This window comes from Drosophila miranda, chromosome XR (genome assembly GCF_003369915.1).
Source record: "Drosophila miranda strain MSH22 chromosome XR, D.miranda_PacBio2.1, whole genome shotgun sequence".
Taxonomy (NCBI): domain Eukaryota; kingdom Metazoa; phylum Arthropoda; class Insecta; order Diptera; family Drosophilidae; genus Drosophila; species Drosophila miranda.
Window position 1 is genome coordinate 21,045,900 of NC_046674.1, and position 17,903 is coordinate 21,063,802.

General features: G+C 42.6%; 1 protein-coding gene across 1 annotated transcript in view; it reads right to left on the minus strand.

Annotated features, from left to right (window-relative positions):
- LOC108152843 (nuclear hormone receptor FTZ-F1) overlaps positions 1–17,903 on the minus strand; it is a 42,595-nt gene that overhangs the window by 7,982 nt on the left and 16,710 nt on the right. The window contains exon 3 of the mRNA XM_017282451.2: positions 2,670–3,194. Coding sequence (XP_017137940.1) covers positions 2,670–3,194 — 525 coding nt within the window. The remainder of the gene's footprint in view (positions 1–2,669; positions 3,195–17,903) is intronic.

Consider the following 17,903-nt stretch of genomic DNA (forward strand, 5'->3'; position numbering starts at 1 on the left):
CACACACACACACACACACACACACACTAAGCTGAGAGAGCCAGAGCAAGAGAGCTTCAATTCGGGTTTCTGCTGCCATGCGGCCGCATTTTTTTTTGTTTTTGCTTTTGTTTTGGGGCTCTCGGCTTTGCTTTGCCTTTTGCTTTTGCTGCCGCTCTGCTGCTGCTGCTGCTGCTGAGCGCGGTTTACACAGACAGCAGCGACTGCGGCGCCAGCGCCAGCTTCAGCGTCAGCCTCTCGTTTTGTGGGTGAGTGCAAGCGGGGGCGTGGAATTCTTTTGGGGCCGCCGGTGCATGCTGCACTGGCACTTGGTCACAGAGAGGGGTCTTGTGAGGGGGATACATACATATATGTGTATACATATATATGATTTCATATATACATAAGTGTGGTGTGCCTTATATAGCACTCTATATACTATATTCATGGCACACGCTTGCTTGTGGGGCGCCCTCTCAACTTTTGCGGCACCCAAAAGCAACAAAAACAAAAGAAATAGTTTTTTTGTTACACACTTTATAGGGTAGAGGGGGCGGGGAAGGACTCTATGGTAAGAAAGAATAAACTCAATCAAGATCCGAAACGATAGTCCTATTCACAGATCTCTTACGAATTCATCGATCTTTACTCGTTGCTAACTATCGTTACTCGTTACTGTTTCTCGTCGGTGTATTGCAAGGGTATGTAGACTTCGGCGCGACAATGTTTGCTCTGATAAAATTTTACAAAGAAAAAACATTCAAAGGAAAAGTTACAGTGCGAAAATGAGGTGAACTCTTATTTGTGTTTTTTTTTTTCTTTTTATTTTCCGAGATGAAAAACCCGAGTAATTATGAAAGTAATAAAGTGAACACACAAAAAGAATACAAGTGAGATGATTAAATTTTCATAAGAAACTTTGCCTCAAAGTGCATTTTTTTTTGTGTTTCTTTTAAAGAGAATTAATTCTTGTCAGACTCTCAGGAAATTGAGTGGAAATGTGCCAAGGATATAGTAAATTTTGGTCATATAAATCCCACATAAATCTACAAATCTCAGGCAACCAAGAATGAAGTAAATAATCAGAACAAGTGCAAAGAACGGCATTGTAGCATGTAGAAAGGTGTGAAAAGGAGACAACACGCAGCTGGAGAGAGGCAGATACAGGGAGGGATGGAGATGGAGAGAGAGAAGACACCTTTGTAATGCAAAAGTGTTGACGCAGACAACAAAAAAGCCCAAAGAACAACAACCAATCAACAATCAACCAGGCAACAGACGGAGACTGGGACTGGGACCGGGACCGGTACTGTGACTGTGACTGACCCAACAAAAAAATAATTATAAACACAGCAAAACTTGGGATAGGTCTGGGATATGACCACAGAAATACTCGTACATATGTACAGCATGTATTTTGGTGGGCTGTTGTTTATTCCAGCAACAGGAAAGGGGACAGAGGGGCCCTATCAATATTTCACATTTCCATAATCAGTGTTTAATTACTCGTTTTAATGGAGCTGGGGTGCTCTGGCCATACATATATTCCTTTGGGACACGGACACTGCCGAAAGAGAACAAGGCGGGGCGAGCACTTCCCCAAAGGATTTCAATGTTAGTTCCCCCATTTTGCTGCTGTTGCTGCTGTTGCTGCGCATTTATAAATAATAAGGAAGGAATATCGATTTAATTTCTGTCCAACTGCAGAAGCGCATAGCGAGAGGGCCCCTCGTGAATGCCAAAAACTGCAAGCCATAGACGCGCGCGAGGCCCGTGTACATCCTTAAAATATACTATATGTATGTATATGCCGCTTATACAATGTACATCCTATATCGTACATGTATCGTCAGTCTGTCTGTGTGTGTGTGTGTGGCATGAGAAAAATGGGGTCATGGTTGGGGTTGCCAATAGTCGGTTCGGAAATTCGGCTCTTGTCATCCGGCAAATGTCATTCAAAAGTTGCAGGCAATATTAAAGGGAATCCACTGAGGTATTGAGGCGACCGATGATTGATATTGCTCATACGCAACGAGAGCTTCTTCTTGAATATTCCACATACGCCCCGTGAGCCACAAAGGAACATCTTCTTTACAATGAATTATCGATTGTTTCTATTGCCAAAACATTGCCACTCTTTCTCTTTGCAGGAAATCTGAGTGATTTCCGATGGCATTGCCAAACAAAAAAAAGAAGAAAATAAAATACAAATGGTGGAAAAATTCCATTTCCATGAATAAAGGCAACTAAAACACCTTTGATTTCATCATGAAATTCAATGCAGTTTGTTGGAGACCCTTTTTTAGGATTACTCATGTATTCTTTTCCATGGGGGAGCCGAAGGGAGTGGAGGCGAGAAGTTCTGTGGAAATAGTAGCCAAACCAAAAACATTTGATTCATTTCCAGCCGAAAAAATTCATTATACAATTCCCAGAGGTTTTCGAATTCCGATTGCCTTTCGAGGGCTCCCTCAGGGCTCCCGCAAAACATCGCGCATACGACATGGTGTGCATGTAAACAACACCTACGTGATTCTACATGGAACCAGCCAGAAGCTTCTGGCGGGGAATACGGATAGATCGAGGTCTAGGGAAAGACGAAAAACGCTTCAGCAGCGGCATGAACTATCCCCCCGAGGAGGCACCCATCCAATCTAGTTTAGTTTAAATAAAAATCTGTTCAGACTCACCCTCCAGCTTCATGCCCACCTCCAGGCACTTTTGGAAGCGGCAGTAGGGACACCGCTTGCGCTGCGTCTTGTCGATGTGGCACGACCGCTCCGCCACGCAGGTGTAGACCTTCTTGTTCTGGACCGTCCGCTTGAAGAAGCCCTTGCAGGACTCGCAGGTGAGCAGGCCGTAGTGGTAGCCACTGACCTTGTCGCCGCACACGGGGCACAGCTCCTCGAACAGGTGCTTGAAGTCGATCACTTCGCCGCCGTGGCCCGGGGTGGCGCTCGTGCCGCCCATGGCATTGCCAGGACCGGAACCGCCGCCGCCGCCGCCGTTGGGCCCGTTGGCATTGCCAACGGATCCGCTGGCCGAGGACATGTGGGCGGCATTGGGGTTGCCGCTGGAGCTGGCCGCCTGCGGCAGCAGCATGTACCCGGAGCTGCTGCCCGAGCTGCCGTTCAGGATGTTGCCGCCAGCTCCGCCACCGCCGCCGCCCCCACCGCCGCTCTGCTGCGAGTGGGAGGAGGTGGTGTCCTGGTAGCCTGTCGGGAATATATACTGTGAATCGAAGTTGTATATATACGAGTAGGACGAGGAGTTGAATTGGTTGGCGTTGTTGGCAATATTCTGTTGTTGCTGCTGCTGCTGCTGTTGCTGTTGGTAGTGCCCCTGCTGGTCGGACTGCTGCTGCTGCTGCTGGTGGTGCGTGCTGTGGTGCTGCTGCTGCTGGCTGCCGCTGACAGTGCCTCCTGCCCCACCTGCACCACCCGCTAGCTGAAGCGTATACGCGTTATATTCATGTTCGAATTTCGAAAGACCATTTCCGTCGTTATCGTTGTTGTTGTTGTTGTTGTTGTTGTTGTTGCCGCCACCGCTGCTGCTGCTGTTGTTGTTATTGTTGTTGTTGTTGGCGCCCGTTTGGGGCTGCTGATTGGCGGCCAGAGCCGGACTCGAGGGCTGCTGCTGCTGCTGCTCGAGCTGCATGCTGAACGGCGATATATTCAGCGACGATATAAACTGTACGGTCGCCTGTTGCTGATCCATTTCTAATAACATTTCATGTATGTTTTTTTTAATCGAAATTTCAAGGGGAAATCGCTTCGTTTCAAATTCCGTTTTGACTGGATCTCTGGACGGTTCTTTTGAGAGTCGTTCTTAAATTTGTCCACTCTTTACTTGCGGGGGGAGGGGGGTTCTTTTGTAGAGTATAATAGTTTGTTTTTTTTTCTAAATGTTAAATGTTTATGTTTTAAACTTGATAGTAAAATAGGTTGTTCTTGTAATTGTTGTGGTTTTCATACGGTGGTCTGGTTTTTTTTGCACTCAATTTATGCTCATTTTTTATATGCAACATTTTTAAGGCCAACTGAATTTGATTTAAAATTTTTGTTTGTTTATTTGTTTATAAATTTGTGGAAACTTATATTGTTTATTCGTGCGACATTTAACGATTGTATTGTTGTTGTTGTTGTTTTTATTTTTGTTGCTAAAATGTATCATAATCTCTTGACATCATTTTGTCTATAATTTCATATGGGTTTTATTTTTTGTAATAAGAAATGTATTTTACAAACAATTTCTTAGTCTTAATTGAATTTTTGTTTATGTAAATTCTTTATTTATTGCTTAATATTTAAAAAAAAAAACTCTTGCTTAATTTGGGCTTAATTTCTTTAGAAGAAATGTATTTTGTATGGAATTTTGTGTTGGTTCTTTAGAAGAAGTTGTTTTAAGGGTATTTTTCTTGTTTGTTGTTGATTTAAATGTTTTAATGTTATTTGATTATTTGAACACTTTGCTTTCTTTATAAGAAAATGTTTTAATTTAACAAACTTTTGTGTGTGTTTTCCTTATTCTTTAGAAGAAGTGTTTTTGCGTTACGAATTGTTTTTTGTTGAATATTTGGAGTTTTGGTTTTTGAGGTTAACTTTTAGATTAATATTTTGCAGGTACTTTGACGAGGTGAGTGAGATAGATAGATAGATTTATATATATATCAATATATATACGATATATTATATATAATATATAATATATACAGCAAAAAGGATGATTTTTGTTTTGTTTGTAGATTTCTCCGATAGAGGTAGGGCTTTATATATGTATGTATGCATGTATCTATAGATAGCTATATCTTTTGCTTGATTGTGTGCGTTGGATTTTGAAACTTGGTATTTTTATTTAACACTTTTGGCTTTTTGTGGTATTATTCTTGGTACTTTCTTCACACTTTTGTTGTTGTTGTTGAGGAGTCGGCCTTTCCTCTCCGCTCCTCTGGGGGCTTGAATGTGGGTCACCACTCGCGAAATTTATTGCACTTTTTTGTGTTGTTTAAACAATTGGCAGCATTGCATATGCATCGCCGTCCCTATCCCCCCGCGCTCTTGATTTGCGTCGGGTCACACACTCGGATACGTATAGTACACAACAAAAAAATATGCACACACACGCACACACACTCACACAACGCAGCAAGAGAACATAATCCTGGGGCTGTTCTGCTGGGGTGCAAGGAGGTACTGGCGGGAGTGCTGCTGCTGCTGCTGCTACTGCGGCTGCTGCTGCTGTCGTCGGTGGTGCAAGGAGCAGGCGAATGCAATTTTGCAATAGATTTTATATCTATATTTTTTTGTATATTTTTTATTTGATATTTTTGTTGTGTTTTGTTTATTTTGATCGATTTTTGGCGCTGTTGCTGCTGCTGTTGTTGTTGTTGCTGCTGCTATTTGGGTCACACAAACGCGCGTATTTTGTTGTTCAAAAAAAATTCGTTGTATATTTGTATGCCACATACATGTGTATATATATTGTGGGGGATATATATATGGGTGTGTGTATATTGCCAGGCGAAAAACACGACCAACATCAACCACGTATCTCGATTGAATAAACCCAAGCCCAGCGTCGAGGATACCGCAATACACTAGAGCGCGCTGCCACTGCCGCTGCCGCAGTCGCCGTCGCTGTTAGCTGCTAGCCGCTAGCCGCTGCTGCGCTCGCTGTTAGCTTCTCGCTGTGATGCTCCGTTTCTCTGTCACTGCCTCTGCAGGCGTCGCAGCCCAGCATGCTCGCTTCAGTCACTCTCGCTCTCTGTTCAAGTTTTCGGCTATTACGTATACGACCCGACTCTCTCGCCCATTCGTTTTTGCTGCCAGCAGTTTCACTTTCAATAGCGTTGCGCCTGCCTGCTCTCCCACTCTCTGGCTGTTGACGCGCTCTCTCTCTCTCTCTCTTTATCTCTTCTGCCGTGGCGGCGACTGCGCTGCCTGGCTTGACTTAGTGCCCCCCTTTTGAAAGCTTTGTTTTTGTTGCTGTTGCTGTTGCTGCCGCTGCCGCCGCTGCTGCTGTTGCTGTTTCTGTTGAAATTCAAGCCGCGCTGAAAGCGAAAGTGAAACTTTTTGGCCTAGCTTTGAGCCACTGTAAGGCACAGTGTACACTGTACAACACAGCACAGGCAAAGTACCAACAACAATAACTCATTCTTTCGGATATGGCCAAAAAGGCATTATGAAAGCCCTACAAGCCGTAGCTTTTAAAGCGCAGCTATTTTGTAATTTCTCACTTGAAATAAACTGGGAATCGTTGTCGTACCACTTACGAATCTCTTCTTTCACACCTTTAATACCCTTTCAAAGGGTATAGTTCATATTTATAGATGTGTGTACATCTGCTTTAAAGATATTTCGTAAGCTACCCCTACTATAGGGAAGGATCAGTCGAAAGGCAAGAAAAGCTGATCGTCCAATCAAGATCCTTCTTCCAGGGTATCTAGAGCTGCGGCCCCCGAAGCTACCCTTTCTTTCTGGTTTCTTTTAAATTTGTTGTACGTTTTTTGGTTTTTGGGTTTTTGGTTTAGTTTCTTCTCTTCTTTCCGTTTTGTGTCTCTCTTTTGGTCTCAATTAGTTTTTGGTTTTTTTGTGTGTTGTTGCATTGTTTTTGTTGGTTTTGTTATTGTTGCATTTGTTCATGACACGGTTTTCATGTGGCGCGTTTTCGTTTCCTATTTCTACGTCGTTATTTTTTTTGTGTTGTTTCTATATCTTTTTTTTTTTTTTTTGTTAATAATAATGGTTTTGGCTTGGGCTTTTTGCTGGTTTAATATGAAGTTATTGTCTCTCTTTTGAGTTAAGTTTTCTTGCGGTTTTTGTGTGTATTTTTATAAAATTATTAAGCTGCTGGGGAATTTTGTTAAGCTCATTTGACATTCTTTTGCTTAAATTGGTATACATTTTTATAATAATATATTATTATTTAAATATCCTGAACTAGCACGTTGTTTTGTGCGTGTGTTTTTTGTTTTTGTTTTGTTTGAATTTCTTAAATTTGTTCTTTTATTTCTTGGAATGTTTATGTTAATTTTATATTCATGGTAATAATATATTATAGCATTATATTTACTTCCTTGTACTTCAGATTTGTATTTTTTAATTTGGTAAATTACCATTTTTTTTTTTTATTTTTTTTTAGTTATTTTAATTAAAATATGTTTCTATTTATTTAATTTTCTTAAAAGTTATTTATTATTATTTTTATTTACAAAATTTGACCCCAATCTTAGTCCAATATTTACTCCTCGTCACCCGAAATATTGCAAAAATCAATTAGCGGTACGTATACGTAATATTTATGTGGCAATTAACGAACCTTTCGGTCGGGGGTCGGGGATCGTCCCGTCCCGTCCCGTTCCGTACTTCCTCAAAGCCGACACAAAATAACTCATTAAGAAACGCAAATTTTAACAACTCCATGGAACCCCAAATAAGGATGCAGGCCCTGTAGGAGAGACCGGAGATCCATTAAAAAAAAAGAGATGCCCAACGAAATTACATAAGATTCCACCGAAAGGAGCATAAAATATAAAACAAGAAACAGAAAAACAGAAAAACGTGGTCGAAAAAAGAAACTTTCACTCCCGGAGTGCGAGTTGTAGTCGGAGTCCAAGTCCGATTCCTTTACTAACCAAAAACGGAACTAAAAAAAAAAGTAGAAGCAGAAGAGGAGAGGAGAGAGAGAGGGAAAGAGGGAGAGAGGGAAAGACCCCAACCAGACGACACCCATTAAAATGCAACGTTTTGTGGGCAGTTCATGAATCACAAAAATGCCGAAAGAAAAAAGAAACTGGGAAACGGAAAGAGGGAAAAACCCCAAAATCGACACCAAACGAAATGCAGCCAAAAAGTGAACTTTCAATGGATAGCCATACCCATACCCATAGCCATAGCCATAGCCATAGCCTGTGCTCGGATGCACGTGAAAACGTGTCTCCCACTTATCTCTCACTCTCTTCTCTTCTCTTCTCTTCTGTCTGGCTCTATCTCTCTCGCTCCTCTAAGCCAACTCGGTCTGCGTATGACGCAAAGGAGAAAAAAGTTAAACACGTTTGCCACCTTCATGTAGGTAGGTTGCTGCTTGTTGCTGGGGAGATTACAACATTTCAACGCTCAATTACCAAAGATGAGAGAAGACGCAACAGAGACAGAGACACACAGACAGGCATCTCCCTCTCTCTCTCTCGCTTCTCTTCTTCCTCTGTGCTGCTCTTCGTTTGCCTGCTCTACAAAAACAATTGAGGAGTCACACACACACAGACCTTACGAAATATCCAAACGCACTCCGCACTCAAAAGCTCCAAAACACACACAAAAATGAAACCGAAAACCAGAAAGAAAGGCTAGCCGACCGTGGACCGAATCTGTGATACCCTTGCAGATCCGGCATTACTACGGACGCTCAAGGAAACAGATCTCGCGATCACAATCTGTCCCTTCATAGTCTGCGATGTTTGGGTTGAAATATTTTGTAGAAAATAGATGGAAAAGTATCTTCAGACGAATCGTTTCGGTGGAATTCGGTATTCGTTTCGTTCTTTCAGTTAGAATCGGCGTCTCACTTTTCTCATTCCATCAAAACGTTTGCCCAAAACGGAATAAACGTGTGCCAGATCCGCAAATTTCGAGTTTTTTTCGCGCTCACTCTCCGTTTGACTTTCTGGTAGAGAGAGCGAGAAAGCAACGCATAATTTTGCTAAGGATCGAAAGATTTAAAGAGGTATTAGTAGAGCTGTGATTTTATGTACATATGTATAAATACTGCGGATTCATGCAGGGCTCTAGTGGAAATCTATTCTGTATTCCTTTGGATCGGGCTCTAGCGAAAATCTATTCTGTATTCCTTCCGATCGTATCCGTATTGACCCTTTGGTAGGGTATACAAAAACAGAAAACAAAGCCAAACGCAAATTTTCATTTCCTTCCCAAAAAAAAAAAAAAAAAAAAAAAAAAAGAAATACGTTCGTGACCGTAGCCAACAAGACTTTTGGATCTCTGATCATATGGACGGCAGGTAATGACAAAACAGACACAAACAGAGAGGAATGAGGGATGGGGGGCGGGACAGGGTATGAGGTATGGTTGATTCACTCTCACTCTCGTCGGAGCCAGAGTCGGAGTCGGAGCACAGGGCTCCGCGAAACAGGTTTCGCGGCCGATAGCCAAAGAGTGATACGAGAGGAGACCTACTTCTGCAGCGGACCCAGAGACCCAGCCTCAGCCTCAGCTTCAGACTCAGCTTCCACTTCGCTACTCCATTTAAATGGCTCTGTGTAACTGTTGCCCAAATATGTATACATACATATACATGTTTTAGTACATATGTACATACGTGTGTATGTACTAAAAAGATCTGTTAACTTTTTTTGGGTCCGTTGGTTGGCTTTGGTTCTCGTTTTTTTTCGTTTCGTTTGCGTTTGCGTTTGCCTTTTTGACTTGTGCGCGCATGCGCAATGGCTTTTTCGACAGTTGTTTGTCAATCGCTGGCTGCGGCAGCGGCAGCGACAGTGACGGCGACAGCGACAGCGCACAACTTGACTGCATAAAATGCTTCAGCTGCACAGGGTACAAAAGTGTCGAAAACGAGGGGGATAACCCAAAAGGGCTTTGGAAATATCCACCGATTCCCATTAGATTCCATCCCATAAATGGTCTGTTTTTTGTGTTTGAGTGGATATTCCATTTGACATTTCGATGTCAATCTCGACACTTTAGCTGGTTGTCGTTGAAGCCCAGCAAAAAAAAAAACAGAAATGTGTGCTTGACTGCCAAAAAATAAGAAACAAAACTGTTGCCTGCCACCAGCAGCCATCCCCCACATCTGACGATCTGTCCGTAGGCCTGTCCGTCCGATTGTCGCTCCGCCGCTTTGTCGCCTGCGTCTGTGTCTGCGCCTGCGCCTGAGACTGCGCTGGTGGCACAAATGTTAATGTCGTGTGGTGGAAAAGCACGGTAAATTTTGAAGCATACAACGAGTATTCTGGTATTTCGGCGATGACGCGACTTGGAATCGGACACGGACCCACTGTACGGTGATTGACTGAAGGAATGACCAACTGATTGACTGACGGAATGGCTCAGGGAATGACAGACAGAAAGATAGGCAGAAAGACGAACGGACGGACGGACGGTGACTCTGGCCAGGTTTTTGGCTGCCTTCGTTTAATTTCATAATAAAACATTAAACGTATAAAATTTACCTGAAACGTGCCCCGAATACAAAAAGTCACCAAAATTGTCTTCAATTGTTGTTTCAACTGCATTTTCTTAGTGTTATTGCTTTTTTTTTTTTTTTTGGTCACTGAATCAGATTTGGAATCCGATTCGGATCGGAACGGGGCTTGAGCGCTGGTCATTTGTGTGCCCCGTACCGCTGAAGGTTTTGTCTGTTTTATTTTATTTGTATTTTTTTGGGGTTTTTTGTCTTTACGCAATCTACAGTTAATTTTCATTTATTTTGTCGGTTTCGGCTTAATTCTGAACATTTCCAAAGGGGCTTGTGGGGCGCTTGTAGGGGGCGGGGGCCTGGCCATTTTAATTTATGTGTCGATTGCCAAATATTTCACGTTGACTTTAAGGCACAAAGCCTCGCATTTTGTAAGACATTTCGCTTTATTTTTAGTCATTTTGGTCATATGTTTGGGTCAGCGTTGCCTGACTCTTGGGCCCCAACTCTTGGTACTCGACTGTACTGACCATTTTCTTTGGGGCAGTGACTGATGGGGCAAGAGAAGGCAAGAAAATTGATTGGGTTTCCGTCTTTTAGTTCGAATATTAAATGAACAATAGACAAAAGAATGTGCTCCAAATCCCTCCCGCCAAAGAAAAATCAGAAGAAATCGATCCTCGGTCTTGGATCTTGACCTCTAACAAGGCTCCCCAGGAGGAGGATCAGGGATCATACAACCTATCCACCTCCAAGAGCCCAACTTTTGACATTCTATCAACGATCAGTGATCACACATCCCCCCCCCAGAAACTATCATATTGGATACCCCTGATCACATATGCCATTCCAACGTATTCCAAACCATTCCAATTTATTCCAACAACAACAACAAAAACCACTGAAGAAACAGGCAGCCGCAAACAAATTTCAAATGGGGCAGGTCACTTATTCCAACGACGACGACGCACGGGTTCCCTCTCCCACATTCCCCCCAACCGCACCCCTCTCTGTAGCCATAGCCCTGTCTCGTCGTCGGCTGTCGTCATCGCAGTCGAAGCAAAACAAAGATACACACACACACACACACACACAGACAAAGATACATACATACAATACAAAAATATCAGCTAAATTTAGAAAATACAAAATACAAAACCGACAGACAAGCAACAAGAAACCCAAAAAAAAAAAACACACAAAAAATATATTAAGTTGACTCAAAGCAAAAACAAAAAAGAAGAGAAGAAAAAAAAACTCGTCTTAACCTGAAACGAAACCTTGTAACATTTTTCCCCAGCTTGGCAGGCCGGCAATGTAGGGGACGGACACGGGGAGGTGGAAGGTGGAATGCACATTGAGAGAGACGACGACGAAGACGACGATGACGATGACGACGACGACGCTCGCTCTCTCTATCTCTCTCGCTGCTTCAGATCACTTTTGCTTTCAGTATGAAATAATCGACATCAGGCAGCGCTGCCAGCATCGGCGTCGGCGAAGTAAAACGAGAGCGAGAGAGCAGACACCCGAACGAGTTTCGCCCACTAGGCGCATTGAGCGCTTCTCTCCGCCTCTCTTTGGCGTTTTGGGGCCGCCTGAATAATGTAATAAGTGAAAGTGTCTTGCTGTGTGTGTGACGAAGACGACAACGACAACGACGACGACGTTCGCTCGTCGCTGCTGCTGCTGCTGATGCCGCCGCTGCTGCTGCTACTGCTGCTGGCGTTGGCGTCGCTGCCACTGTTGACCTACTTTTTTGTTGTAGAGATTCAGGTCTATGTTAGAGAGATTAATTTCGATTTCGTTTCAGCTTTTATGCCTATGCCGCTGCCTCTCTCTCTCTCTCTCTCTCTCTCTGGCCCCCTTTCTGTGCGTGCTAATAAATGTGTTTGAGGGCAGACAAGGAGGCGTATATGGGGTCTGGTGGGGAGTGTGAAGGGGAGGGAATAGAGACATTTTATGCTGTAACGAAAAACTGTTGCCATGTTGGTGTAGGTTGTTGTTGCTGCCCTGCTGGTGGGGGGTGCTGGTTGTGGCGGCACAACAACACCAAAAGCCTTAGGATAGGTTCCGAACTCTATTTTTACATACGTTTATATGTATTTCGCTTCCTCTTGTGCCCTCTGCCACTGTTTCAGTTTCTGTTTCTGTTTCGCTTTCTGTTTTCCATGTTAATGGGTCAATGGGAAATTTTGTGGGACGCACGTGTGTATGTGTGCTGGGAGGGGGGGGTGGTGATAGAACGGAAATCGGGCCTACCACTAACACATGTGTATGTGTCTGTGTGTGATCGTACAGTGAGAGATCTCGCGGACGGACAGGGACAGTTTCCTTGAGTTATTGCGTCCTTTTTGGATTAAAGTTTTTCCCAATCTCAAACCAGAAACTCCATGGCTATGATTTCTGAGGGCTTCAAGAGGGCTTTACCATTCCAAGTCCATTCCAGTCTGGGGTGATATGGATTAGAGTCTGTTACCAAGGGAAACTTTACTGCCATAAATAATCGACTTAGTCAAACATCTGTTTGAGGTTTGGTGCGGTTCCACACGCTAATTGGGAGACTGTCAAAATGGTTGTAGTTTCGGTTTCGGTTTCGGTGCGATTCGGTTATGCCAACGGAGGGGAATTTCCACCAGATTAAACCTACCCCAATCTAAAAATTGTATATCCCCCCTATAAATAAATCAAGCGCCCACACCCAGACCCAGACCCACGCCCACACGCCCACATTCCGATTACACCATTACAATCAGTTTTTCTTTCTTTCTTTGCTTTTCTTTTCTTATCAGTGGCTCCCTTTCTGCTCTAAATGGGAACACAGACAGACAGAGAGACGAGAGAGAGAGAGGAAAAACGCTTGATTGACAAATAAACCCAATTAAATAAAAAATAAATACAGTACAGTATTGTACTATAAATGGAACGAATTCGAAGAATAAAGAGAATTCATAAAAAATTAACAATAAATCATAAATTAAATAGCAATTAATTAAGAATAAATCACTGAGAGAAAAGTTGAGAAATAATGAGAAGAATAAATACGAGCAAAAGAAAGACAGAGAGAAAGATAGAGGGAGAGACAGAAGAAACGATGACAGCGTTAAATGAGCAAACACAAAGTGAAGAGTGGGAGGAATGGGGAGGACAAGCGGGAGGACAGCATTACAAAGCAAACACAAAGAGGAGGCAGGGAGGAGGACGACAGCCACACACACACACACACACACACACACACACACGGTCAAAGAAAAGAGCAAACATGGCGATTACAACAAATGCCAGCAGCAGCAGCAACAACAATCGAGAGCAGCGGTGGCAGCAGAAGCAACAGCAACGTTTTCTCTGCGCCAGCGTCGCGTCACGTCGAGCGCTGACGTCGCGTTAACGCTGCACAAAATATTATTCAAAAAACCTTGACACACTTTTCATATGCCGCACACACACACACACATAACAGACATAAGCACACAGATGCAAACAAACACACACATGAACAGATAGATTCGCCCAGGGACGGTTTCGACCGCAATTTGCCGCCGCCGTCGCCGCCGCCGCTGTCGACGCCGCTGCCTCAGTTGCTCCCCTCGCAACCGCTCGCCCGCTGGGGAGGAGGGAGGTCAGCTTAATGTAGATTTGTATAATTGTATATTCCTATATAGTACTATACACTCAGAGAAATAGTAGGCCACACATTTAGGATTCTTCTTCCAAAAAAAAAAAAGAAACACCAGCCCCAAAGCAAATCAGCTGTTAAAAAAAGTATTTCTAAGAAAAACCAGTCGATGACCCTGAAAGACTTACATAAATAAATAAATAAATACATTTTCTTCGAAATATTACGTCTTAATAAATTTTCCTTAAATTGCATGCTATTTTTTTTTTAGTGTATTCCTACTACACAGCGTCATGTAATATATATTTTTACAATTTAGTTGGAGTGCACTTTTTCAATGCGCAATAAATTTCAAAACACCACCCCTCTCACTCTCACTCTCCCTCTCCCTATACCACCCTCATTCTGTAAAATTAAATTAATTAACGCTAATAAATTACACAATACTTCATATTTAATTTGCCTGTGGTATATTTTTTGTTAATTTCATTCGCAATTATTATATTTGTATTTATTTTATATATGTATTTATTATAGCGCATTTGTAATGAGGTCAGACGATGGTTATTTATTTATTTATTTTGTTCGGTTTTTAGATCAGCAGCAGAGCTGCCGACGTCTGTCTATATGTCGCCCGTCATGGGAATATCATCATCAAAAATCGAATCGAGGCGAAACAGGTGTGGCCCAGGCCAGGCCGGGCCGGTGCGATGCGGTTTCTGATTGCGCTCTGCTGCTGCTCTGCTTTATGTTATTTATTTATTATAATCAATATTTGTCCTCTGTGCTGGTATGAAAACAGTTGTTTGTGGTTTTTCGATGGGGGTGGGGGTGCGGTGGATCGATCTATGGAGCTTTCACTGTACCAAGTATTTTTGAAGTCTTTGTAAAAGATCTACTTTTCCCCATCGGCAGCTCTTTTCTTTGTTATAATTTACTATATCTGTATCTTTTCTTTGTTTCATTTCATTGCATTTCCATACCATATCTGTGTTCCTTTTCATTTTACACATTCTGGAGTGGGCACCCCTTTGCCCGTGTCTCCCCTCTCCCCCTTGGAGCGCGGGGGGGGCACATGCTAATTGCTGACTAATTCTCGTGTGGAATTTGAATTGCATTCGAAATAAACAGAAAATCGTCGTAAAAATACAATTTTTATTCTCCTTTTTTCGCATTTCTCAATGCAATTCTCGTCTTTGTTGTTGATTTTGCTCGATTTTTATGGTGCCGATTGGGTTCTTCTTCTTCTTCTTCTTCTCCATCCCCTGCTTCTTATTTGTGCAAAATACGAAACAGAAACAGAAACATGCACAGACATGCACAAATACATGCAGACAAACAGAGACTGCAATTCATTTAAAACGTCTCACGCGCTCTTCACCGGCAGCAGCGCAACAGCAGCAACAGCAGCAGCAGCAGCAGAGAGCTTCGCTTCGCAGTCGGCTGCTCTGTCACTCTTCACTCTGCCTCTGCCCCGCCGCCGAAGTCGTTGCAGTTGACGAAGCTCGAAAGTAGGTCACGAGGCCACAAAAACAATTGCAGCCGAACCGAGTGTAGGCCAGGGAGGTGGCGGCCGGGGGGGTTGGCGTCGGGTGTTTTCTGCTTAAAATGCAATGCGCGTTTCGAGCAGCGCGTGGGAGAGCGAGGCAGAGAGAGCGTGAAAGAGAGGGGAGAGGGAGAGTGAGAGATCCTTTGAGGCCCCTACCGCCTGATGCGTAGAAACAAATGAGATGCATTTGCGCTCGCTGAAGAACTGAGACTGGGAGTAGGGAGAAGAGTAAAAGGATAACGACAACCAAAGGGGCAACACGGTAAGGTGCAAAGAAAATAACTGTAGTGGGGGGTGGGTGGTGGTGTGGCATGGATTCTAGGACCTTCTATGTGGAATTTGGGTCAAATTAAAAGCACTGTGATACTTGGTATTTTTTGTGCTTTTTATAATAACTATTTTTGTGGAATTTATTAAAAAATATTTCCTTATGTCCCTACACCATGATTTTCAATATTTTCCCAATTGACTTCGGCTTTTTATAATTTCTGATATTTCTGGTATTTTTACTGTAATTTTTGTATGGGCCTTGATTTGGTAAATCAATTTATTTATGACGATTCCTTTTTTAAAACCCGTTTTATAAATTTTAAAAAAAGGCAACATCAACAAAAAAAAAATAAAAGAGTGTAAACATAATGCTTTTTGCTTTGTAGCCCCCTCTGAGAGACACCGCCGTCTTTTATCTTTGAATCGAACATTTGTTGTGTCTTGTCTGCACATTTTTCGAAGATATTTTTAAATTTATTTTTAATGTTAATAAATGGCAGACAAGCCTCACTTCATGTATAAATAATATAAATGTGTTTAATGTTAATTGTTTGACAACAACGAAAAGGAAAATCTGCCCAATTAGGCAGACACGCGTTGGCCTGTGTGGTTTTTTTTCCCTGGTTCTCTGGTTATTGTTGTTGAATGTGGACTGCAGCCACCTTGGGGCTCAAACAGCAATAATTAAACAAACCAACACACAGTTTTGACCATTTTCAATTCACATTTGAATGGCTTTTTCCGCTGCGGTTTTCATGCAGCTTGTTGTTGATTCTTTGCGGTTTTTGGGGTTTTTGGCACAGGCTAGATCTCCGAGATACCGAATCCGATGCCCGAAAGCAGATTTATGAATCGGAAAAATGCAAATCGGAGAGAGAGAGAGAGAGAGAGAGGGAAGATGATGTGTGCTTTAACATTGCCAACATTTTGGCATTCCAAAATAATCGTGTGCGCATTGTAAGTCCCTTTCATGTTCCAAAACCAAACAACAACAAATAAATATTTACTCAAAATATCAAAAGGCGACCCCACCACCGTCGAAAACCGAAAAACCGAAAACCAGGCGATTAAAATGTCAAAACTATTTATAATTAATTTTGCAAAGTTTTGTGAACCATTTTCGAAAAAGAACAGACACAGCGACCAGTTTTGACCAGGCCAGAAGCAGACCAAAGAAGAGCCCAAGACAAATCCAAAAAAAAAAGAAGAAAAAAAAACAAAATCTGTATAAAAGTGATATAAAAAATTGGCTGCGTCTGGCTGCTGTCAGAGACGATGACTGCGACGTTGGCGTTGCTGCCCGCCCGCCACCCGCCACCAGCCACCCGCCGCCCGCCTCGTTGTTAGATATGGTGACCCACTGACCCACTTTTGGGGAAGCTTTTTACAAACACACACATCTGTATACATACACACATACACACATACATATATACTTTTTTTCTTTTTTGATTAAAATTATATAAACAAAGTGGAAATATTCAACAACGCAATCGACACAGAAACAAAAAAATAATAAAGAAACAGAAATAATGAAAATGAAAACGAGCAGGAGGAGACTGTGCGTGAGCGACAGAGAGAGAGAGAGAGAGAGAGAGAGAGAGAGAGGGAGAGGGAGAGCAGCAGACGCTGCATGGAGCTTTTTTTTTTTTAGTAAAATACACAATACACTAAAAAATAAAAATACAAAAAAGAAAAACCCGAAACCGCAATGAGCGATTCCCACATGAACAGAGAAACGAACGATTCACGCACACACAGAGCGGCATACGCAATGGCAATTCACGCCCCACACGCACCTACCTCTCTCTCTCGCCCTTCCCCACACTCTCTCTTCCTCTCGCTCCTTCTCTCTGCGGCCATTCCACATTGAACCTAACCCAACAAAAAATGCTGAAAATGCCACAAAAGCAAAACCCACAAAACAAAAAAAAACAAAAAAAAGCTCACGCACTTTTTGTGTTTATGCTTCACATCCCATCCCATCCCCCAAAACCCACTCACACTCGCACACACACTCTCTTTCCTTATCTCTATCTCCATCTCTCTTTGTACACAGTCTCTTTCTGTCGCACTGCTGATGGTTTTTTGGCAGCTTTTTTTGAATGCGGTGCGTGTAAAGGGCAACAACAAAACCAAAGCAAAAGACGCCGAATTCCGTAAGACGAAGACGAAGATACCCTTGACGATCAGATAAATCGTTTCTATGACAGCTGGGTATGTTTTTTTTTTTTAATGATCCTCGATTATCCAATATTTCTAGCGTCTTGCGAGTGAATAGATACATGAAATATTGTGTTGCATTAATATTTGTTCAATATT